This window comes from Emys orbicularis, chromosome 13, assembly GCF_028017835.1.
Source record: "Emys orbicularis isolate rEmyOrb1 chromosome 13, rEmyOrb1.hap1, whole genome shotgun sequence".
Taxonomy (NCBI): Eukaryota; Metazoa; Chordata; order Testudines; family Emydidae; genus Emys; species Emys orbicularis.
In genome coordinates, this window is record NC_088695.1 from 10,082,713 (window position 1) to 10,107,219 (window position 24,507).

A 24,507-nucleotide genomic window follows, 5' to 3' on the forward strand; every position below is an offset into this window, starting at 1 on the left:
TCAGTCCCCAACCCGGGTGGAAGGCTGCCAGGAAAACTCCCCCCGCCCACCTCCCCAATACCCTGCCACCCTGATTTCTGCCCTGCTGCTGGTGGTGTTGCTGGTTCTGGCTTTAGAACTGGGTGCCTGGCCAGCAGCCACTGTTCTCCGGCCACCCAGCTCTCAAGACGGAGCCCCTGCCAGCAGCAGCATAGAAGTAAGGGTAGCAATCCCATAACTCCCCTACAATAGCCTTGTGACCACCCCCACCACCACCACCACACACACACACACACAAAACCCTCTTTTGGGTAGGGACCCCTCACAATTACACCACCATAAAAACTTCAATGGTAAACACCTGAAACCATGAAATTTACTATTTAAAAAATCCTATGACCATGAAATTCACCAAAATGGACCCTGAATGTGGTAAGGACCTAGTGATGAGTCCACATTGACACTAACTCCTCCAAAATGTTGCAGATACCCGCACTGCCCTGCAGCCTGCCCTGTCCTTTAGTCACGCACTTGTAAAAATTAGAGCAGGAACTAGCACCCAGGGGATCCTTCGTCCTGTGCTCAGGTCGCTACAGCACAATTCCTCCTGAACGGAGCACAGACTCTGCTTAGCCACAGGCCCAAGGGAGGGGGAGATGGGAGAACTGTAGGTACCGCTGGAATGTGCTAGAAACTCCTCAGTAGTTACAGGATCCCTGGCAGTTACACTCTGTCCAGAAGTTATCTTGTTAGTGGAGTCTTTCAACTTTTATCCTAAGCAATAAATGGTCTCATCTGAGTGTCCGGGTCCATCTGCGCTCAGTGATTTTACCTCTAATGACTTTAATCTGCAGGTGAATGCCCCCTTTGTACTGCAGCTGGTGCGGTGAGTGTGAAAGAGCAAAGATTGTATTCAGAGTTATCCTGTGACGGTCCTGGTAGGAAGGGGAAATACCAGCCTTTGTTATAGAAACACTAATTTGTGGATGTTTTTACTATATGTTCTACTTCTCCCAGGCTCAGAGTAGGTGCAACACAGGCCATGGCAGCGAATCTGTTCCCTCAAAGGTCCTGTTCATATTCTTCAACTCTGCCTTGGAGAGACCAGCTCTGGGGATAAAAGGGGAATTGAGTCTCTATGGCCAATTTCCTCCTTGGCTTCCATGCTCTGAGGGACAGCAGGTTCCCAGGTGAAGTGCTGTAGAAATCTGACAACTAGGAACTAGACTGAGACACCAACTCCCCCCTCCTCAGCTCATTCCACACAGGTCTCCAAACAGTCCTCAGGTGGGAAATACTCTTGAGCACTGCTGCCCTGGGCTGACTGGTAACCAGGCCCCAGCAATGACAGGCCCATATTCCATCCCCACTATCCTGAGGCAGCCAGTCCCCCAGGGATGTGACATCTCTAGGAAATACTTGAGGTCAGTCCTTCCCACTGAATGGATAATTCCACACTCTTCTATAAAATGGTGAGAACCTCAGAATGAAGTTTATCATAGAGATTTGTATCCAAAATGTGATCTTCCCCACACATTTTACTATAGAGCCCTGGGGAGACGTGGTGCTAACATCATCTCCTAGTATCAGGGGGTAGCCGTGTTAGTCTGTATCCACAAAAACAACAAAGAGTCCGGTGGCACCTTAAAGACTAAGATTTATTTGGTCATAAGCTTTCATGGGTAAAAAACTCTCTTCTTTAGATGCATGTAACTTTCTGTAACTTTCATTCCATGCATCTGAAGAAGTGAGGTTTTTTACCCACGAAAGCTTATGCCCAAATAAATCTGTTAGTCTTTAAGGTGCCACCGGACTCCTTGTTATCATCTCCTAGCTCTTTCCCAGCATTGTGAAGTATGAGGGGGAATGAGAGAGCCACGTACCTGCTCAAGATGCTTCTGACATCCTAGAGGAGAGAGAGAGAGAGAAAGAGAGAGAGAGAGAGAGAATTTCAGTCCCACGTGACACACACTTCGAATTCCAAAGAAGGGATTTATCAGGTATGGGGAAAAGAGGTCCTGCCCTGGACACAGGGCTGTGGATTCGCTGAGCTAATGGGGTTTTTGCATCTCTAATATCAATGTGTCTCTGAGTCTGTTTCCCCATGTTAAGTATCCTCACACCTTCTTGTCAAACTGTCTGAAGTGGGCTGTAGCCCATGAAAGCTTATGCTCAAATAAATTCGTTAGTCTCTAAGGTGCCACAAGTACTCCTGTTCTTTTTGCGGATACAGACTAACACAGCTGCTACTCCGAAACCTGTCAAAGAATAATGGTCATTCACATTTCAGGAACGCACACACTGAGTTACACTGTGATCTCTGACTGCTGGACTGCCGTGCCCATGTTTTAGGAGCAGTCCTGTCCCTATGGTGGGATCTGGAGTATTTCTAACTCACTCTCACTTGCAGGAATTCACTCGCTGGCTTCTGCCACTTCCCCACCATCTCACTGGTCAGCTCACTGAGACGGGAAATCTCCTCGGAGAGTTTAGTGATATTTTTATTCTGTATCTTCACAATCTCCTTGTCCAGCTTCTCCAGCTGGGCCAGCAGGAGTCACTCTTGTTCCTCCAGGAACCGCTGCAGTTGCTGAAATTCAGACACAATCTTCTGCCTCTCGGTTTGTGTCTTTCTGCTTTACCCCCAAGTGATTGAGATAAAACTAAGGCTCTGTCTACGCTGCCAAGCTTTAATTAAACCACTGTTGCATACCCACACTAGCTCCTTGTGTCGCTGGAGCCCATCCACACTAGCAACTCTTGCATCGACACAGAGAGCAGGGCACTGTGGTAACTATCCCACTGTACAACTGGCCGCGGGATGCTTTGAGAAGGATTTGCAATGCCCCATAGGGCAGGTACAGCATCACATGATGCAAGTTTCTCCATCCCAGTATTCCATGGGCATCCTACTAGATGTCCAGCCGCTTTTCAACTGATGTGTTGTGGGGGAGAGTGTGTGACAGGGAGCATATGTGTATGAGGCGGGGGGAGACAGACAGTGTGTGTTGGGGGAGGGTGACTGTGTGGACATGCTATCTCTTAAGTTCAGACAGCAGCTGGAAGCAACCTGTCCTGATGCAGGGGGAGGGGAAACCCCGACATCAGCCCCCACCTCCCTTCCTGGCTCTGTGCAGAACAGAGTCTCTCTCTCACATCCACCCCTGCCTGCCTGGCTCTGTGCTCCTATTGTGGGACACAGCAGGAGCATTCCACCTTAATGATTTGGGCTTTGTTTCCCAGCTTTGAAAGGGGAGAGGCCCAGGCCTGCTGAGTTCCAAACAATGAGCAGAGCGGTCACTGCAGGCCTTGTGGGACACTGCAGGAGGCCAATTACGAGGTGTTTACACCTGCACTTTGGGGATAAAACCTTTGTGCCAAAAGCCTTTTCCGTCCTGTGGAGGTGGTTTTCTTACAGCGCTGCAACTGAGGCGTTTCGTGGCAAAAAGTGACTTTGCAGTGTGTGCACCTCTGCTGGGTCAGCACCAACAGCTGGCTTTTGGCGGAAAAACTTGGCAGTTTAGACCAGGCCATAATTCGATCTGTAGGTTGCCCCTGCCTCTCCTTATTGCTCTGATTCACAACGCCCCTCCATCGGGCTCTTTACAAACGAGGTTAATTATGATGGGCACTTATCAGGTATTCCTGGCTTCGCTTCTCTCCACTCAGGCTGTGTCTACACTGCCACTTTCAGCGCTAAAACTTTAGTCGGTTGAGGTGTGAAAAAACATCTCCCTGAGTGACAAAAGTTTTAGTGCTGAAAAGCGCCAGTATAGACAGTGTTTATCACTGGGAGCCGCGCTCCCGGCAATAAAGCTACCAGCCCTCATTCGGGGTGGTTATTTTTCATCGCCAGGAGAGTTCTCCCCAGCGATAAAGCGCGACTATACTGCCCACGTCACAGCACTGCCCCGGCTGGGGGAAGAGGTGGAGCTCAGGAGGCAGGTACAGGGAATAGTAGTGAAGAAAATGCAGGGATTAGGGGCACAGGAGGGGAGTGCATGGATTGGGGTGAAGGGGGCACAGTGCACAGCTTGGGGGGAAGGGAGAGTGGGGAGCCCATGAGGGCACCAGGGGCAATGTGGGAGGGACACTAAATGCAAGTTCACCAGTGTGCCATTTTCCCTAAAGCCGACCCTGACTGGGGAGACCATACTATAAACACCGCTGCTGTGGGAGTGGGGATTGAGTGGTTCCATTTGATATATATTTTAGTTTTCATTTTTTAATAGTTTATTTGATTATCACAGTAATTAAAGCCATTATAAGCTGTTGATTGTCGGGCGATGTGCCATAAAATCCAGGTATTCCAGATTGCAAACATCTGTCACACAGTTTGATGGCTGGTGTCACACACGGGCAGGTTTGGAAGGTGAGAAGTAAAGTGACCCAAGTAGCTCTCTCCCGAGCACAGCTGGACAATCCCTGAGGTACATGTTTATATGAAGCACATGGCCCAAGGTGCAGGCTGGAGAGCAACATACTACAGTAGGGTCCAGGCTAGCATCCTAGTCACGTACACAGATATCCCCACTGGTGCTGGATTGACACAGGCAATTTAGGGGGGAAATATCCCATGTGTGCCTTCAAAAATCACAGCTGGGAAATTAAAGGGAAATAGACAAGAAGAATGTTTTATATGTTTCATTGACCTTAAGTAAATGTCAGGTTTAAAAGGAGCAGAGAGGGAACTTTCATGACCAGAACACATGATAAAAACATCCACAAATTGGAAGAAGTGTTGTTCTGAAAGGCACTAAAGTGGAAATACTGTCCATGAACTATGGGGTGGAATTAATGTTACAGTCTCACTTTCAGAAACATTTTATACATCTCCAGCTCCATCTCCCTCTCTCTTTCCCTTTCCTTTTCCCTTTTCCTTCATTTCACCCTGTTTTACCCATCGTTTTCTCTAGCACTGCTTCTCCAGCTGTTTATTTCCCTGAGTCTCCCTAAGACTATGTCTACACTGCACACCTTACAATGGCGCGGCTGTGTGGTGAGGTGCGCTGTGTAGCCGCTCTATATTGCCAGGAGAGAGCTCTTCTGGCAACAAAATAAAACCACCTCTAACGAGGAGCGGTAGCATCGTCACCGGCAGCGTGGCTCTCGCCGATGTAGCGCTGTCCACACCAGCTCTTTTTGTCGTTATAACTTTCGTCATTCAGGGGAGTGTTTTTTCACACCCCTGAGTGACAAAAGTTATAATGATGAAAGTGCCAGTGTAGACATGGCCTAACTCACCGTTTCTCAAATGCGGCCACCAAGGGGGTTTCCTGCTGCCACGACAGCTTCCTGGGCGGTGATGGGGGAGGGGGAGGGCAAAAGCATCGGCCTCTCTTCCTCCCTCCCTGATGCTCCTGAATGTGCCACTCTGCACATCTCCGGAGACAGGTGGGGCACAGCGCTGAAGGAGCTAGGTGACTTCTCTACCTTGGGGAGGGGATGGGGGGACTTAGTGGGGGGGGCGGTGGGGAGTTAGGGAGCCTTGCTGCAGACTAGGACTGCAGCCATGGGGCTTCAGGCTCCAATCCCTGGCCGTGCGGCAGCAGGCTCCGATCCCTGGCTCTGGCTGCGTGGTGCCGACCCCCAATCCCGCCAGCGGCAGCTGGCCCCAGGTGATGACCTCGTCCGTGTGCTCCGACCCCCAGCCCTAGTCACTGACCCAAAGTGCCGGCCCCAGTCGCCGACCCTGAGCTCCAGCGGCTGCCAGCCCTGGGTGCAAATCCCCAGTTCTGGCCTTGGGCTCCGACGGATGCAGACTCTGGATGCCAACCCCTAGCCCTGGCCATGCGGCAGCAGGCACAGACCCCAAGCGCCAGCCCCAAACCCTGGCGGCAGCCAACTGCCGGCCACGTGCTCCAACCCCTAGCCCTGGCTGCTGACCCTGGGCACGGCTCCTAGATGTTGATCCTGGGTTCCGGTAGGTGAGGGCCATAGGCACCGATCCCCAGCCCCAGGCGTCAGCCCCGGGTGCAGATCCCCAGCCCCAGTAATGCAGCAGCGGGCACCAACCCCAGGCTCCGGTGGATGCTGGCCCAGGACACTGACTCCTAGCCCCAGCTGTAAGGCAGCGGGCGCGGACCCCAAACGCCAACCCTGGGTGCCAGCCCCCAGCTCCAGTCACACAGCAGTTGGTGCTGGCCCAGGGCGCCGACCTCCAACCCTAGGCACCGACCCACACCTCTGACCATGTGCTGACAGTAGCGGGCCCCACCTCCATCGCCCCGGCCTCTGATGCCTCACCCCCCACCCATCCATCCATCCTCCCTGGCCCCCGCTGCTTCACCCCCCACCCACCCATCCATCCATCCAGGTCTTAACTTGCCAGGACTTGCTGGGAAAAGTGATATTAACAAACATACAAATACCACTTTTCACAGCAATAATAGTGACTTTTAAATCTGTAATAGAATGACCAGGGAGATTGAAGTGTTCACTTACTGGCTTTTGTATGTTACCATTCCTGATGTCAGATTTGTGTCCATTTATTCTTTTGCGGAGGGACTGTCCGGTTTGGCCAATGTACATGGCAGAGGGACATTGCTGGCACATGATGGCATATATAACATTAGTAGATGTGCAGGTGAATGAGCCCTTGATGGTGTGGCTGATGTGGTTAGGTCCTCTGATGGTGTCGCCAGAGTAGATATGGGGACAGAGTAGGCAACGAGGTTTGCTACAGGGATTGGTTCCTGGGTTGGTGTTTCCGCAAAAGAATGAATGGACACAAATCGGACATCAGGAATGGTAACAGATTTAAAAGTCACTATTATTGAACAAAACTTCAGGAACAGACTTCAAAGAGAAACAGCAGAACTAAAATTCATTTGCAAATTTAACACCATTAATCTGGGCTTGAACAGGGACTGGGAGTGGCTGGCTCATTACAGAAGCAGCTTTTCCTCTCCTGGAATTGACACCTCCTCATCTATTATTGGTTTCAGAGTAGCAGCCGTGTTAGTCTGTATCTGCAAAAAGAACAGGAGTACTTGTGGCACCTTAGAGACTAACATCCGAAGAAGTGGGCTGCAGTCCACGAAAGCTTATGCTCTAATAAATTTGTTAGTCTCTAAGGTGCCACAAGTACTCCTCATCTATTATTGGGAGTGGACTATATCCACCCTGATTGAATTGGCCCTGTCAACACTGGTTCTCCACTTGCGAAGTAACTCCCTGCTCTCCATGTGTCAGTATATAATGCCTGCATCTGTAACTTTCACTCTATGCATCCAAAGAAGTGAGGTTTTTACCCACGAAAGCTTATGCCCAAATAAATCTGTTAGGCCTGGTCTACACTACGAGTTTAGGTCGACTTTAGCTGCGTTAAGTCAACTTAAGCCTGGACACGTTTACACGACGAAGCCCTTTCTTTCGACTTAAAGGGCCCTTTAAACCGGTTTCTTTACACCACCTCGACGAGGGGATTAGCGATAAAATCGGCCTTATGGGGGTCGGAATTGGGTAGTGAGGACGGAATTCGACATTAGTGGCCTCCGGGAGCTATCCCACAGTGCTTCATTGTGACCGCTCTGGACAGCACTCTCATCTCAGATGCACTGGCCAGGTAGACAGGAAAAGCCCCGCGAACGTTTGAATTTCATTTCCTGTTTGCTCAGCGTGGAGAGCACAGGTGACCACGCAGAGCTCATCAGCACAGGTAACCGTGATGGAGTCCCAGTCCCCGTCCCAGGATCGCAAAAGAGCTCCAGCCTGGACCGAACGGGAGGTACGGGATCTGATTGCCATCTGGGGAGATGAAGCAGTGCTGGCCGAACTCCGAAACAGTAAAAGAAATGGCAAAACATTAGAAAAGATCTCCAAGGCCATGAAGGACAGAGGCCATAACAGGGACGCACAGCAGTGCCACGTGAAAATTAAGGAGCTAAGGCAAGCCTACCACAAAGCCAGAGACGCAAACGGAAGGTCCGGGGCTGAGCCGCAAACATGCCGCTACTACGATGAGCTGCATGCCATTCTAGGGGGTGCAGCCACCAGTAGTCCAAGCGTGTGCTATCAGTCCCTCTCTGGAGACAGGGAAGCGGGTTCGGCGCACGAGGAAGATGAGGATGGAGAGAACATCATAGATAGCTCACAGCAGCAAGGAAGCGGAGAAACCAGTTTCCCCAACAGCCAGGATATGTTTGTCACCCTGGACCTGGAACCAGTAACCCCCGAACTCACCCAAGACCCTGTGGGCACACAGGGGACCTCTGGTGAGTGTACCTTTGTAAATATTACACATGGTTTAAAAACAAGCGTGTTTAATGATTAATGATTAATTTGCCCTGGCAATTGCGGCCAGTACAGCTACTGGAAAAGTCTGTTAACGTGTATGGGGATGGAGCGGAAATCCTCCAGGGACATCTCCAGAAAGCTCTCCTTCATGTACTCCCAAAGCCTTTGCAAAAGGTTTCTGGGGAGGGCTGCCTTATCCCGTCCGCCATGGTAGGACACTTTACCACGCCAGGCCAGTAGCACGTAGTCTGGAATCATTGCATAACAAAGCATGGCAGTGTATGGTCCCGGTGTTTGCTGGCATGCAGACAACATCCATTCCTTATCGCTCTTTGTTATCCTCAGGAGAGTGATATCATTCACGGTCACCTGGTTGAAATGGGGCGATTTTATTAAGGGGACATTCAGAGGTGCCCCTTCCTGCTCTGCTGAACAGAAATATTCCCCGCTGCTAACCACGCGGTGGGGGGGAGGGGTGAAGTGACCATCCCAGAGAATTGGGTGTGTGGGGGAGGGGAGTTAGTTGGGTTTGTGCTGCATGTTAAACCTGAAACCGCAGCCCCTCCTTTTACATTGCAAACCCATTTTAAATGGCCAACCCAACGGGTGCTTGGTATGGTTAATGAGAGCAGTACTGTTTTAAACCATCCCCACTTGTTAACAAGGTTAAAAAAGCCAAAAGACTGTGTCTTACCATGGCTGCCTGCAAGCTGAAATCTGTGGCCTGGAACTGCTTGAGTGATCTCTCACACCAAACAGGCAGGCCCTCAATATAAGAGGAAAAATGCGACCTTGTAACGAAAGCACATGTGCTGTGTGATGTGAACAGCAAAATCTAAAGTGAAAGAGTGTACCCATTGTTCTCAAAAATGTATCTTTTTTAAACAACTCTCCCTTCTCCTCCACCAGCTGCAAATGTTTCACCTTCACAGAGGCTAGTGAATATTCGAAGAAGGAAGCGAAGGACGCGTGACGAAATTTTCACTGAACTACAGACTGCCTCCCACGCTGACAGAGCACAGCAGAATGCGTGGAGGCAGTCAATGACTGATTTTAGAAAAGCCCAATATGAGCGAGAGGAGAGGTGGCGAGCTGAATCGCTGGCTGAAGAGCAGAGGGTGCGTGCTGAAACGCGGGCTGAAGAGGAGAAGTGGCGTCAGCTTGTACTCAGAAAGCAAGAGTCGATGCTCCGGCTGCTGGAGCATCAAAGTGATATGCTCCTGAGTATGGTTGAGCTGCAGGAAAGGCAGCAGGAGCAGAGACCGCCGCTACAGCCCCTCTGTAACCAACAGCAGGAGCAGAGACCGCCGCTACAGCCCCTCTGTAACCAACAGCAGGAGCAGAGACCGCCGCTACAGCCCCTCTGTAACCAACAGCAGGAGCAGAGACCGCCGCTACAGCCCCTCTGTAACCACCAGCCCTCCTCCCCAAGTCCCATTGCCTCCTCACCCAGATGCCCAAGAACACGGTGGGGGGGCCTCCGGCCACCCAATCACTCCACCCTAGATGATTTCCACAGCAATAAGTTTTGAAGTTTTAAAGTGCAGTGTGTCCTTTTCCTTCCCTCCTCCCCCACCCATCCCGGGCTACCTTTGCAATTATCCCCCTAGTTGTGTGCTGCTTCCCTCCTCCCCCACCCATCCCGGGCTACCTTTGCAATTATCCCCCTAGTTGTGTGCTGCTTCCCTCCTCCCCCACCCATCCCGGGCTACCTTTGCAATTATCCCCCTAGTTGTGTGCTCAATTAATAAAGAATGCATGAATGTGAAGTAACAATGACTTTATTGCCTCTGCAAGTGGTGCTTGAAGAGGGGAGGGGAGGGGAGGTTGGGGTGCTTGGTTTACAGGGTAGTAGAGTTAACCGGGTGCGTGGGGGGGGCTGCGATTTCATCAAGGAGAAACAAACAGAAGTTTCACACCATATCCTGCCCAGTCACAAAACTAGTTTTCAAAGCCTCTCTGATGCGCACCGCGCCCTGCTGTGCTGCTCTAACCGACCTGGTGTCTGGCTGCGCGTAATCAGCGGCCAGGCGATTTGCCTCTACCTCCCACCCCGCCATAAATGTCTCCCCCTTACTCTCACAGATATTGTGGAGCGCACAGCAAGTAGCAATAACAATGGGGATATTCTTTTCGCTGAGGTCACAGCGAGTCAGTAAGCTGCGCCAGCGCGCTTTTAAACGCCCAAATGCACATTCCACCACCATTCGGCACTTGCTCAGCCTGTAGTTGAACAGGTCCTGACTCCTGTCCAGGCTGCCTGTGTATGGCTTCATGAGCCATGGCATTAAGGGGTAGGCTGGGTCCCCAAGGATCACGATAGGCATTTCAACATCCCCAATGGTTATTTTCTGGTCCGGGAAGATTGTCCCTTCCTCCAGCTTTCGAAACAGAAGAGAGTGCCTGAAGACGCGAGCATCATGTACCCTTCCCGGCCAGCCCACGTTGATGTCGGTGAAACGTCCCTTGTGATCCACCAGGGCTTGCAGCAGCATTGAAAAGTACCCCTTGCGGTTTATGTACTCAGTGGCTTGGTGCGCCGGTGCCAAGATAGGGATATGGGTTCCGTCTATCGCCCCACCACAGTTTGGGAATCCCATTGCAGCAAAGCCATCCACTATGTCCTGCACGTTTCCCAGAGTCACTACCCTTGATATCACCAGGCCTCTCATTGCCCTGGCAACTTGGATCACAGCAGCCCCCACAGTAGATTTGCCCACTCCAAATTGATTCCCGACTGACCGGTAGCTGTCTGGCGTTGCAAGCTTCCACAGGGCTATCGCCACTCGCTTCTCAACTGTGAGGGCTGCTCTCATCCTGGTATTCTGGCGCTTCAGGGCAGGGGAAAGCAAGTCACAAATTTCCATGAAAGTGCCCTTACGCATGCGAAAGTTTCGCAGCCACTGGGAATCGTCCCAGACCTGCAACACGATGCGGTCCCACCAGTCTGTGCTTGTTTCCCGGGCCCAGAATCGGCGTTCCATGGCATGAACCTGCCCCAGTAACACCATGATTTCCACATTGCTGGGGCCTGTGCCTTGTGAGAGGTCCATGTCAATTTCCTCATCACTATCGTCGCCGCGCTGCAATCGCCTCCTCCTCCTCAGCTGGTCCTCCTGGTTTTGCTTTGGCATGTCCAGGCTCTGCATATACTCCAGGACAATGCGCGTGGTGTTCATAGTGCTCATAATTGCCGCGGTGATCTGAGCGGGCTCCATGATCCCAGTGCTAGCTATGGCGTCTGGTCTGAAAAAAGGCACGAAACTAGTATCTAAAGACCAGGGGAAGAAGGGAGGGAGGGAGGGAGGGAGGGAGGGGCGGGCGACTGACGACATGGCGTACAGGTACAGGGAATTAAAATCAAGAAAGGTGGCTGTGCATCAGGGAGAAATACAAACAACTGTCACACAGAATGCCCCCCCCCCCCCCCCCCCAGAGATTGAACTCCTAAGCCTGGGTTTAGCGGGCCGTTGATTTGACGGAGGGAGGGGGGAAGGAAATGAATACAGAACAAATCTATTTTTTACATCTTAAGACAACAGTGCAGCATGACTGATAGCCCTCGGCATTTTCTGGGTGCTTGGCAGCCAATACTTGGCAGCAAATAGTATACTACGACTGGTAACCATCATTGTCCAACGAGGACGGTTAAAGGCAAGGGGTTGCTGCTGTGTAGCAATGTAGCCCCACGTGTGCCAGCCACATGTCTGCCAGCACCCAGATCACCCTCGGCCTTTTCTGGGTGCTTAGCAGACAATACTTGGCAGCAAATAGTATACTACGACTGGTAACCATCATTGTCCAACGAGGACATCTATGAGCATTTCAGGCAACCTGTAAATTTACTTGCTTTCAGACCTGAGGAAAGCTCTTCTTGCAGATCTGCTGAGCACCCAGATCGCCCTCGGCCTCTTCTGGGTGCTCAGCAGACAATACTGACAGGACGGTTACCAGTCGTAATAAACCATCTACTGCCAAAAGGCAAGGGGCTGGTGCAATGCAGCCCTACGGCTGCCAGCCCCACAGCTACCAGCATCCCGAGCGCCGATGAAGGCTACTACTCATGCTGCACCGTCTACCGCCAAAAGGCAGTAAGCTGCTGCTGCTGTTTAGCAATGCAGTCCCACGTTTGCCGGCACCCGGAAGACATATGGTGACGGTGAGCTGAGCTGAGCGGGCTCCATGCTTGGCGTGGTATGTTGTCTGCACAGGTAACCCAGGTAAAAAGGCGCGAATCTATTGTCTGCCGTTGCTGTGACGGCGGGGGAGGGGCGTGACGCAATGTACCCAGAACCCCCCGCGGCACTGCTTTGCATCATTCGGGCATTGCGATCTCAACCCATAATTCCAATGGGCGCCGGAGACTCCGGGAACTGTGGGATAGGTACCCATAGGCACCCATAGTGCAATGCGCCGGAAGTCGACGCTAGCCTCGGTACTGTGGACGCGGTCCGCCGACTTCATGCACTTAGAGCATTTTATGTGGGGACACACACAGTCGGCTGCATAAAACCGGTTTCTATAAAACCGGCTTCTATAAATCCGACCTAATTTTGTAGTGTAGACAAGCCCTTAGTCTTTAAGGTGCCACCAGACTCCTTGTTGTTTTTGTCCATAGGTATGTCCCTGCATGCCTTGCTGAATCACAAGGTGTATCTGCCTTCTCTCAATGGGTCAATTGTATAGCTGATGGTCCTTAATGGGCCATCAAACAGGCTAGGGAGACCTGATGCCAACTTGTCTGGGGTGTCACCCAGAGGCATAGCACAAGTTTGAAATACAGACAATATAGAGCCAACACTTATAACTTTAAATACAAAAATGTTACATGCATACAGAGAGCATAATCATAACCAGCAAACTATAACTTTGTCTTAGACACCTTATTTTACCCACTTTATACAGGATTTGGTACCACTACAGGACCTTGGTTGAACCAATGATCTATGGTCCCAGTTCATGTCAACAACGTCACAAAGGCTAGAGAGGCTGATTTAAGGGCCTGTGGGATATTCCCCCCCACCCACTCCCAGTATCTCAGGGACACAGTCTGAGCCGGGATCCCCCCACCCAGAGCCAGGGTCGGATTCTCACCCCAGAGACGGAGCCCGACGGGAAAGTGAAGATCGGGGCCTTGTCACCAGCATCGATAAATGTCACCTGCCCCCAGTCACAGTCCAGACAAACCTGGATCCTGCTGGGGGCCCGACTCAGGGGCAGGGGGGTCACAGGGGAGGTGAGAGCCAGGAACTGATCCAACACATACCCCACGGCCCAGATCCCCTCCTCAGGGCTAAGGCTGATCTCTCCCTTCCTCCTCACAGACTCTCTGGCCACCCCCACAGCCCAGAATCGCCCATCCCCCACCTCCACCTTCCAGCAATGTCTCCCCGAGGTGAATCCCTCACAGCCCCGCACATAGCGCTCAGCGTCAAATCTCTCAGGGTTGTTGGGCAGTCGCTGCCGTGTGTCTCCCAGTCTCACACTTTTCTGATCTTCAGACAGGACAAGCTCAGGATGGGCCGTGTCTGGATCCAGAGTCACATTCGCTGGGGAGAAAGAATCAGAGCGTTAGGGGCAGAGCTCAGCCCTGGGGGAGGCTGGGACCATTTCTCACACTCCCCAGCAGCCCCGTTCTGGCTGGGACAGGCCTGGATCCCAGGGAGCTGCCTCTGTCCTGGGCACCTGACACTGAGCAGAGATGTCACTGCAGCTCCTCAGTCTTTAGAATGGGACTCACTACATTAGTTTTTCATTTGCTTGCTGAGACTTCAGCTCCCAGCTCCCCCTGCTGGGGCTGCTCCATTCCCAGCATCAGAGACACAGCCAGGAAGGTATCAGAAGCTTTTAGTGAGGCTGGAGCAGAGGAGGCAGGTACCAGCTTTAAAACGCAGAGGCGACCTCCCTCCCCTAATGCAGCCTCCACTCCCAGATCAGGGAACAGAGAGGAAGGTGCAGCATTGGGGAAGAGCCACTTAAGACCAGAAAGTAGGAGGTGGCATTGGGTGGGGTAACCCCATCCCCAGCCCAGAGAGAAGGGAAGGGGCAGCATCAGAGGGAGAGCGTCTCCCCAATCCATGAAAGAGTGAGAAACTCCAATGGGAGAGCCCAGCCCTGCCCAAAGGAAAAGTAGGATGTTGGAGAAGAGTGATGGGGGAGACCAGAGAGGCCGACTTTGTAATTTTCCGGGTCGGGTGCTTGACCCTCCACTCCGCCCGAGACCCCGCCCAGATTCCACCCCTTCCCCGAAGGCCTCACACCTCTGCCCCACCTCTTCCCACCCCTCTCCGCCCCATCTCATCCCATTCTGCACCCCCCCCTGAGAATGCCCCGCCCTAGCTCAGTCCCCTCCCCGCAGCGCCTCCTGCACACTGTTTAACAGCTGATTGCAGCGGGCGAGAGGCGCTGGGAGGGAGGGGGAAGAGCTGATTGGAAGAGCCACAGGTGGGTGGGAGGTGCTAGAGGAGAGTGGGAGGAGTGGCCGCTGGTGAGTGCTGAGCACTAACTCTTTTTTTCCTGTGGAAGCTTCAGCCCCCAAGCACCCACGACTCGACGCCTATGGGGGAAACCCCCTCGGCCAGGATATAGGAGAGGGATGTGTCAGTCCTCAGGGGAGAGAGCACTCTACTCATTCCTCTCAATATAATATTAAAAGTCCTGTCAATGTCTATGAAAACCCCAGGGTCAGAGTTAAGGGTGTTTGGATGCAGTTCAGGGAGAGTGTTTTTGTTCATCAGCATGGGCATGAACTCAGCACCAATGTTGATGTCAGGATTGTTTCTGTGACTTTAGCTTAGGATCTCCTCACTGTTCAATGTGTTCATTTTTAGGGCTCTGTGTGTCATGGTCGCTGTCGATTTGGTTGGTAACTTTAGCTACAATCTCATGAAGATCTTTTCTCTGGAATCTCACCCTGTCTGTGTGCTCCTACAGGTTCCCCTCTTCTTGTCTCCAGTGCAGACGGCAGAGTGTCTAGAAGGGGAAAGGAGAAAAGAGATGGGATTTCAGGCTTTCATATTTATAGCAGCATTCCCACTCTGAACTCCTAGAACTGTGTTTCAGTTATGACAGAGAAACAGACCGAGAGGCACAGAGACAAACTCAGGTATTTAATATAAACTAATCTGAAACTTTATCTTTTCTCTCTCATTCAGGCATCTCACAGAAATGGAAGCCTCACAACCATCCCAGAACATACAGAGATTTAATTTTTCCTCATCATCCCCTCCCATTCTTCAGACTCCACTTGGTTTCTCCCATTCATTTACTGCATTTGGTTGTAACCTAGACCCAGATCATGCAAGACATTGGCATAAAAGTAACTTTACCCACTTGGGTCCCTTTGGCTTGGTCTACACTAACCCCCCAAGTCGAACTAAGGTACGCAAATTCAGCTACGTGAATAACGTAGCTGAATTCGACATACCTTAGTTCGAACTTACCGCGGTTCAGACGCGGTCCACACGCGGCAGCGGTACTCCTCTCGCCGAGCTGGAGTACCGCAGTCGACGGCGAGCACTTCCTGGTTCGACTTATCGCGTCCACACCAGACGCGATAAATCGAACCCAGAACTTCGATCCCCAGCCGCCAAACTAGCGGCTGGGTGTAGACCAGCCCTTTGACACTAACAGGATTTTCAGAGTTTGCTAAATCCTGGCTCTGATTGTGAGCTGTTGGGTCTGTTTGCCTATAGTCTCTACAGAGAGCAGGACGATGGAGACTTTGTCCTCCATAGGCAGAAATAGGAATAATAATAAAATCATTTTATTCATGTGGACATTGAGGCAGGGGAAGGTTGGCTGAATGGGCCAGATTCACCCCTGTACCGGCAAAAGGAGAGAGGGGAGGGGCCGTTTGTGACTCCGCTATTCAGTGGCTGCAGGGGCCGGTGCAGACCTTGGCACAGGCTGAGGAAGTTCTGAAGCCAGCCAGAGTTACATCCCTATGACAATGGGCCCCGTGTGTCTTGCCCAGTGTGCAGAGTGTCAGAGGCCCAGCTTTACACTGCCCATGTCCCTCTGACCCTCATCCAGCCCCCTCCCTCTTCCATCCACCCTCACCACCCCCACCCCATTCCCAGCCCTCTCAGGAACCTACCTTGTGCCAGCACCTGCTGTGGAGGAGGCAGAAGAGGCTTCTGTGCTGAAGGCATCCGTCTCCGTAGGGGAGGGGCTTTCTTCTTCCCCACAGCCCATGTGCCCAGACTAGCTGCAGTATGGGACCAGAGCACAGTGATAGCTTTAACAAGTGGCCTTTAATTTACAATCCCGTCCTGTAGGCACCTGGGCCCTGCTTCTCAGAGGGGTTTGGCACCTGCAGCTCCACTGACTCCACCTGCAGCTGTGGAGGCTGCACAGCTCTGGAGCACCTGCCCTGCAGCTCTCGAGTTGGGAGAGAGAAACTGAGGTGCCCCAAATTAGGCCATTTTTACTAAATATGGGCCTTAATATTGTGACCTTTGGTAAATCATGAATCAATGGGAAACATCCTGACACCTGGTCCCTGCTACATCTGCTCCATTTGTCTGCTTTCCACTAGTTATTATGTCAGTATTGAGAATTGGTACAAGGGTCAGACTGAGATTGTGCATTTATACTGACTGACTTTGGCCTGGTGAGCAGTTAGCTGGACATAAGGGTAATGTTGCCTTAAGTGACCTTCTTATTAAGTGATGTGTTCATAAGTTGCTCTGTGGGACAAAGAGATGTTTTGACCACACAATGTGTTTAAAGACACCAGGCACCCAAAATGTAGTGCCAAGGAGCAGTTAGCAAAGTCCGAAAACCCCCAGGCGGAGACAAGGGTCAAAGTGACCTATGCATAATCGGTGGTAATTAGCCAATCAGAAAAGAGAATAATAACATGGAAATTGCTTGGACAGCAAAAGCCCTGAAAATTAAAAAGTTCATGCATGTGTATTGTATGAGCCACATAATATACTTAATAGTCATAAAACTCAAAGAGGATTGGAAAAAACCCTTAAATATATTAGTTGGATGTGTATAATATGTCAGACATTATAAGTGTAATGAGAGCTTCATAGGAGAAATCCACCATGACACACCTATGTCCCAGAAGAAGGCAACTGGCCAGTATGTCTTTCAGTATGTGTGTCATTTCTTACTTTCATAGTAATTGCAATTGCAAGGCACGCTTTTGGTACAAACAAAGGTTTCAATTAATGAACCTGAGTGACTTGGACTCCAAGTGTGTGGCATTCTCATCCAACAATTAAAGAGAAGCATAATCTAATTATGAACCAATTGGCCAGAGTCATTCTCCTCCAACAGTCTCAGAGGCTCATCCCAATTTCCCCTCCTAGATCCCTTCTAGGTACCTTTGAACTTCCTCAGAGTCTCCATTAGAGCAACAGTTTTCTGGGAGAAATCACTGAGTCTCTTATCCTGTTTAGGAGAAATCTCCAGTGGCTGCTGGAACTTCCCTTTCTCACACCTGGACAGAAACAATGTCACATGGTTATATTTCATTTAGTGACTCATTATAAGTTCTTGCTAGTGAGATGCTGCTCTAATGGGCCTGGAGTTAGAATTCCTCTACTTCTCCCAGCCTCAGAACAGGTGCAGCACAGCCCATGGCAGTGAAACCTTCCCCTCAAAAGTCCCATTAATATTTTTCAATTCTGGCCTGGAGAGACCTGCTCTGGTGATAAAAGGGGAATTGAGGCTCTCTGGCCAATTCACTCCTTGGCCTCCATGCTCTGAGGGACAGGAGGTTCCCATGTGAAGTGCTGTAGAAATCTGACCACTAGGTACTAGACTAAGACATCAACTCTCCCCTCCCCAGTTCATTCCACACAGGTCTCCAAACAGTCCTCAGGTAGGAAAGACTCTTGACCACTGCTGTCCTGGGCTGAATGGTAACAAGGGACCCAGCAGTGACAGGCCCATATTCCATCCCCACAATCCTGAGGAAGTCAGCCCCCAGGGATGTGACATCTCTGGACAATACTTGACGTCAGTCTTCCCCACTGTATGGGAAATTCCACAGTCTTCTGTAGAAGGGTGAAAACCTCAGGATTAAGTTTATTGGAGAGATTTGTATCCAACATGTGACATTCCCCACACATTTTGCTGTAGAGCCCTGGGGGGATGTGATGCTAACATCATCTCCAATCTTCTTCCCAGCATTGTGAAGTGTGAGGGGGAGTGAGAGAGAGCCACGTACCTGCTCAGGGTGCTTGTGACATCCTAGAGGAGAGAGAGAGTGTATTTCAGTCCCACCTGACACACAACATTCCCAAGAAGGGCTTTTGCAAATATGGGGAAAAGAGGCTCTGCCCTGGCTCCAGGGCCACGTGTTCGCTGAGCTAATGGGGCTTTTCCATCTCTAATATCTCTGTGTCTGTCACTCTGCAGTGAACAATAGTAATTCACATTTCAGGAATGCACACGCTGAGTTACACTGGGATCTCTGACTGCTGGAACCCAGTGCTTATAATTTAGCCGCTGTCCTGTCCCTGTGTGGGGATCCTGGATGTTTCTCACTCAGTCTCACCTGCAGGAATTCACTCACTGGCTTCTGACACTTCCCCTCCATCTCACTGATCAGCTCACTGAGATGGGAAATCTGCTCGGAGAGTTTAGTGGCATTTTCATTCTGTATTTTCTCAATCTCCTTGTCCAACTTTTCCAGCTGGACCAGCAGGAGTCGCTCTTTTTCCTCCAGGAACTGCCGCAGTTGCTGAAATTCAGACACAATCTTCTGCCTCTCGGTTTGTGTCTTTCTCTGTAAACAAAAATAGGGAAAGGGCTGGTCAGGGACATGGCTGGAGCCTGGGGTCCTTTCACAAAGCGCTGAGTGTGCAGGAGGGAGAATTTCTTTGCAAATTCTAAATCATCTGACATGAACAATATCCTGTGGTTACTAGAGAGAGGGTTTTCTCACACCTTTCCACGTTCCCATGTCTGACATGGTTCGGACAGTACGTTGCCGATGGCCTCGGAGACACAGATCCAAAGCCGCAGGAGGCAGGACTCAACACTAGAGCTGGGTGACATTTTCTGCACTAAATTTTTTTTCCAGGAAAAATACAGATTTGTTGAGCTTGAAACATTTTATGAATTCCTGTCAATATAAAGGAATTCCTGTCCATGAAGGTCAATATGTACAGCTTTCCTCTCGGTGTCTTTTTAGGGAAAGGACCCAGAATATTCACAGCTACACACACAGATGATCATGTTGCCCTTTTCTAGGGAGAGGATTTTTGGGCCCTCTGTATGGATGTGTGCACATGTACACACACACACACACACACACGCACACCACACAGTATCCCAGGATCATGAAGCAGCAGACAAAAGTCCACATTCCCAAAGGCCACAAAGCAATCATTCACAAGAGTGAAATGTGAAGGAAATAACCTGGAATAATAGAAAAACTGTAACTAAAGAGAAAGTGACTTAAGAAATAAGGAGGATGTGAGCTGTAGTGACAATAAGAAAATCAACATATCTGGACAGCACCCTCAGGCAGACAAGGGGAATGACAGGAATGGAGAAATTGTCAGAGCACAAAGGGACTGTAAGCCAGAAGCGAGCGGAGGGATAGAACCCAACACATCACACCCAGGAATACGTGGCTTTTTTTAAGCTGGAACTCAGAACAGGAAACAAAGATCGCACAAGAGGATTCATCAAGATATAACTAAACATCCTTCAACCTCTGGGCTGACTGAGGCAGAGAACTGTGAAATGAGGAGTGAACGTGTAACAGTGCGGGTTTGTTCTAATGGGTTGGATTTTCTAATTCAAAATTCTGTTATTTCATTCGTGTTAATTGTTACCTATGCAGTGAGTTTAATTAAAGTAACAGTAGTTAATATACAGTAGATAAGAATAATAGTTTACAGCAGTTTATGGCCGTGGTTTTCAACCTGTGGTCCGCAGACCCAGACAACGTCTAAGAGATCCGCAAAAGACTTAGACTGAAAACTGATTGAACAGAATTCAACTACACACAGACAATCCGTTTCCAAAGGAGTCCGCACCTCCATTAGAAATTTGCAAATGCAAAAAGGTTGAAAACCACTCATTTACGGTGTAAGCCTAAGTAGTAATTCCTGCAAAAAAACCCTAATTTTGATTTATTTGTGATTATTCCCCACTGAACGGATTTCTGCTTTACCCCCAACTGATTGAGATAAAACATAATTGGGCCTCTAGATTGCCCCGGCCGCTCCTTATTGCTCTGATTCAGAACGCTCCTCCATCCAGCTCCTTACACATACAGGTTAATAATGGCAGGCACCTACCAGATATTCCTGGCTTCTCTTCTCTCTGCTCACTTTACATCCCAGCAGCTTTTCTCTCTCTTCCCTCAGAGTCTGCAAATGGGCCTGAATTTTTTCCTGAAGAAACAGAAAATGATTTGAGTGGTGTTATTTTTAGTTTTAGGAGTGTGTGGGGGGCGGGACGGGGGAGGCTTTTCCAACACAAACAAACACTCTACTGATGAGTGGAGAACTCAGTTTATGATATTAAGGAAGTGGAGTCATATTAATAGACACTGGGAGTGTTTTATTTTCAGACTCTTTGAAGTTGTTTGACCTGGTTACTCCATTGATTTACACCAACAGGAAACTGGCATCACATACTTGGACACGGCGAGCGGTATGTGTGTGGGAAGAGTTCGAGGGGGAGGAAGTTGGGGAGAAGAGGGGCGCAGCGAGTGGTGGGGACCTACAGAGAGGGGTGGAGTGGAGGTGACGAGCAACCCACCAGGCAGCGGTGGGTGGAGGGGGCCTCGGGGAAGGGGCAGAGCATGGACAGGAAGAGGCGGAGCATAGGCGAGGCCACCACGGCCTAAGCATCTTAGCTCCTCCCCTTGCCTATTATACCCGCCGACTATCGGAGATTGGGCCATAGACACTCAAGCACCGAAAACATTCCCCAGAGAAAAGTACGAGCATCTAAATCTGCACCAGAGAAAATGGACAGCTTTGAAATCTGGAATGGTGGCCACCCATGATGACCTAAGTATCGCGATTGTCAGTGTATACAAACACAAAGCTCTTCATTTGTCCCCCACTCCAACCTCCGGTTGTTTCTTTAGCCACCTGCTGCATATCGTCTTCGTTAGACTCTGCCTGTGAGCTCTTTGCCTGACTTGTCTGTACGGTGCCTGGCACAACGGGGCCCTAATCCCTCATGGGGGACAGAGATGCTACTGTAATAGAAATCAGTACATTCTATTGATTATGAATTATTATTATCGTTATTAATGTCAACATGGAAACTTTATGGGCACTGAAATCTTCGGCCAAAATTTCCAAACAGAAATTTTCAGGACTGGGACTCTCTTCCTGTGCCCTCAGGAGACGTGGAAGAGGGATGATGCCGGTCACGGGGTGACTGGCCCTATAACGGGAGAGGGGTCTCTGTCCCACCTGTGACATAACCAGTTCTCCAACCCAGGTGGCGAAACTGGGGAGCAGTGACCGGTGGGATAATGTGATTCAACCAGGCTTGGGGTAGGTAAAACAGAGGCCTATGGAGAGCCAGAAGGAGGAGACCTGTGGAGAAGGCAGAGGAGGCCTTGCAGCTTCCTTGTGGTGATAAGGCCGAACTCCAGACTAGAAGTCCTTCGAGTCACTGCTGAGAGAGCACGGGTTATACTGGCCCCAAAAAACCTTTGTGGATTATTTCTGGAAACCTCAGAGGGAAACTGAGGCAGAGCCCCAGGCCAGGAGGGGGCACTCTGGAGGCAATGACCCTGCTACATGCCCCATTGCTCTGCTGCCCCCTCCAACTCAGTCCCTGTTTCCTGCATCAGACAAATTTGCTAGGCTCTGCAGGATGGGAGCTCCACTCCAGTCCCCTCCTACGTCTCATGAGGGAGGGTTCAGCGCAGCTCCCATGGTTCCTGCCTGGGTGAGAAGCTCTGCAGGAAAATGATGAAGGGGATTTGGGCCAAGAGGAAAGCCCCAGCTACATCCTTCTGCTCCCTCAACCCCAAGGACAGGAGCAGCACGGACATGGTGTTAATAGCTTTGGGAGGTAGTGGAAGTTGGGAAAGTCAGAGAAGGGGGGTCCTTCACTGCCCAGGACTCCACATATAGGGAGCAGGAGAGGGTGGGGTGTGGGTTACTCACTCCCCCACACTCCAGCATGTTAGCCTTAGCATATTTATTTAGGGCCACACTTCTCCACCTGCACAAGCTTTCGGAGAATTCCCAGTTGCTGGGAAACCTACTTCAGCCTGAAGTCCCTCATTCCTCTCCAGTGGAGGCTCATTGAGTGACTGTCTGGGGCTCAGGGAAACCCTAATGCTGGGGGAAGGTGAGTTTCCCAAGGTTCTGGCTATAAAAATAACAGTTGGTCATTTCATACCTTGAATTCTTCAGCAGCTTCCTCTGCAGGAACCACGGTGTGATCTCTGTGCTCCTTGGATCTGTCACACACCAGGCAGATGGGGATTTCGTCCTCTTTGCAGAACAGTTTTAGAGGCTCCTTGTGTTTCTCACACAGTTTCTCTGGTTCTGGTTCCCTCCCTGTCTGCAACCTGAGTTCTCTGGCTGCTTCCACAATATTCCTGAGCTGCCTGTTCAGCCTGAGGTTCCTCTGGGGAAAGATCTCTCTGCACTGAGGGCAGGAGACGTCTGTATCGAATCCCCCCCAGCACTGGGTGATGCAGGCTCGGCAGAAACTGTGATCACAGTCTAGAGACACCGGATCTTTAAAATACTCCAGACAGATGGGACAGGTCACTTCATCCTGGAGAGTTTTTGCTGGATTCGCAGCAGCCATGGCTTCTAGTGCAGGAAAGAGACAAGAGAGGAATATAGTTTTATTTCCTTCTTGTCAGAAATGGGCTGATTGAATTTGGCACAGTCATTAGGCATTTCTTTTCTGGGTGCGGTCTCATGCTGTTTGTTTTTTGTAGATTGAAAAGAATCTTTGAAAGAAGTGTGATGAGCAGGGCCCTACCAAATTCACCACTGTAAAAAACGGGTCAAGGAATGTGAAATCTGATCTCCCCCATGAAATCTGGCTATTGTTTGGGAGGGGCAGGGCTGGGGGTGTGACATTATTGACACAAACTGGGACCATATAGATCATTGTTGCAACCAAGGTCCTGTAGTGGCACCAAATCTTGTATAAAGGGGGTAAAATAAGGTGTCTAAGACAAGGTTATGATTTGCTGGTTATGATTGTGCTATCTGTATGCAGCTATCATTTTTGTATTTAAAGTTATAAGTATAGGCTCTATAATGTCTATATTTCAAATTTGTGCTATGCTTCTGGGTATGGAAGCAGAGAAAGAACTGACAGGAAGGGGATTGCAATGCATGACAGTTTGTTAGCAAGAGTCAGTCTAACTGTAACCCTAATAACGTGAGATTTGTAGAAGTGAGGATTGTGAGAGGCGAGTGGGAAAGAACTGTGTGAGAAGTTGTTGCAACCTTGTGTAGATAATGTGTAGATAATATGGACTGTAGACGAAGAGTCTACATTAGTGAGAAATACAAGATATCAGAATGACCTATGTATAAACAAAATGCAGCTGTTGCTCATTATTGTCTGTAACAAAAGGTATAAATGCTTGCTGTAATTGTTTACCTGTTGAGAGACCTGCCTAGGAGGGGGAGACCCTGTGTCCTAGTGCACTCTCTCCCTCTATGCAATTGATAGAGAGAGAATAAAGTATCTGCCTTGGCTGTACCCAAACAAAAAGTGAGAACTGTGTTTTTCTCCGACAATTGGGGGGCTCGTCCGGGATGGCAACGCCCGCAGAGGCACCGGCAGTTGCTGCGGATCGTTCCCCTTCGGACCCCATGGCGCCACAATAGAGGTATGAGACCTTTTGAAATCTCTATTGGGATGTCGGAGGAGGACTGTCCGTGGGGCCGTCTGTCCCTGTTGGGCTCACGCATCCAAACTTATTGACTGTGCAGCAAGATCAGATGCAGAGCGGTTCTGGGGAATTGTTTTGCCGCCCCCAATAAGGTAGTTTTATGCAGTTCTGGGGAACTGTTAGTTTGGCCGCCCCCATATGCATAAGGGAAATGCATTAGGTACGCACCGGTGCTGAGGGGCTTTTACCGCCTCAAGAGGGGTTGTTACCGCCTCATAGTTTATTGAGTCCGGACATAAGGTATAGATGCATCGTGGTATTTAGAAATAGAGGCCTTGGTGTGTGTGTGTGTGTGTGTGTGTGTACACCAATGTGAATGAAAGTTACCGGAAGATGCCCAGAGTATTCTGCGAAGTCGTTTGGCTCGTGACCAGAACTATTCTAACGCAAGCCCGGTAACTAGAGGATCTTTAGAA

The 24,507-nt window shown here is 50.2% G+C and overlaps 2 protein-coding genes across 3 annotated transcripts in view; both read right to left on the reverse strand.

Annotated features, from left to right (window-relative positions):
• The window catches only part of LOC135887969 (E3 ubiquitin-protein ligase TRIM39-like), a 429,124-nt gene that overhangs the window by 324,829 nt on the left and 79,788 nt on the right, over positions 1-24,507 (reverse strand). The window lies entirely within an intron of this gene.
• On the reverse strand, positions 13,255-22,996 carry LOC135887979 (zinc finger protein RFP-like). The gene is made up of 7 exons (XM_065415786.1): positions 22,567-22,996; positions 20,490-20,585; positions 18,734-18,964; positions 18,404-18,426; positions 17,556-17,671; positions 15,130-15,189; positions 13,255-13,766 (listed from the first exon to the last, which is right to left on the reverse strand). The coding sequence occupies exons 1-7, from the start codon at positions 22,981-22,983 to the stop codon at positions 13,255-13,257; spliced, it is 1,455 nt and encodes a 484-aa protein (XP_065271858.1). The 5' UTR covers positions 22,984-22,996.

What these genes read in the sequence shown, in the direction of transcription:
- LOC135887979 (XM_065415786.1), bottom strand. Translation starts at nt 22,983, where the DNA reads ATGGCTGCTGCGAATCCAGCAAAAACTCTCCAGGATGAAGTGACCTGT. An exon ending in AAGCTGCTGAAGAATTCAAG is followed by an intron (nt 20,586 to 22,566) that starts GTATGAAATGAC and finishes CTGTTTCTTCAG; the next exon opens with GAAAAAATTCAGGCCCATTT. An exon ending in GTCACAAGCACCCTGAGCAG is followed by an intron (nt 17,672 to 18,403) that starts GTACGTGGCTCT and finishes GTTTCTGTCCAG; the next exon opens with GTGTGAGAAAGGGAAGTTCC.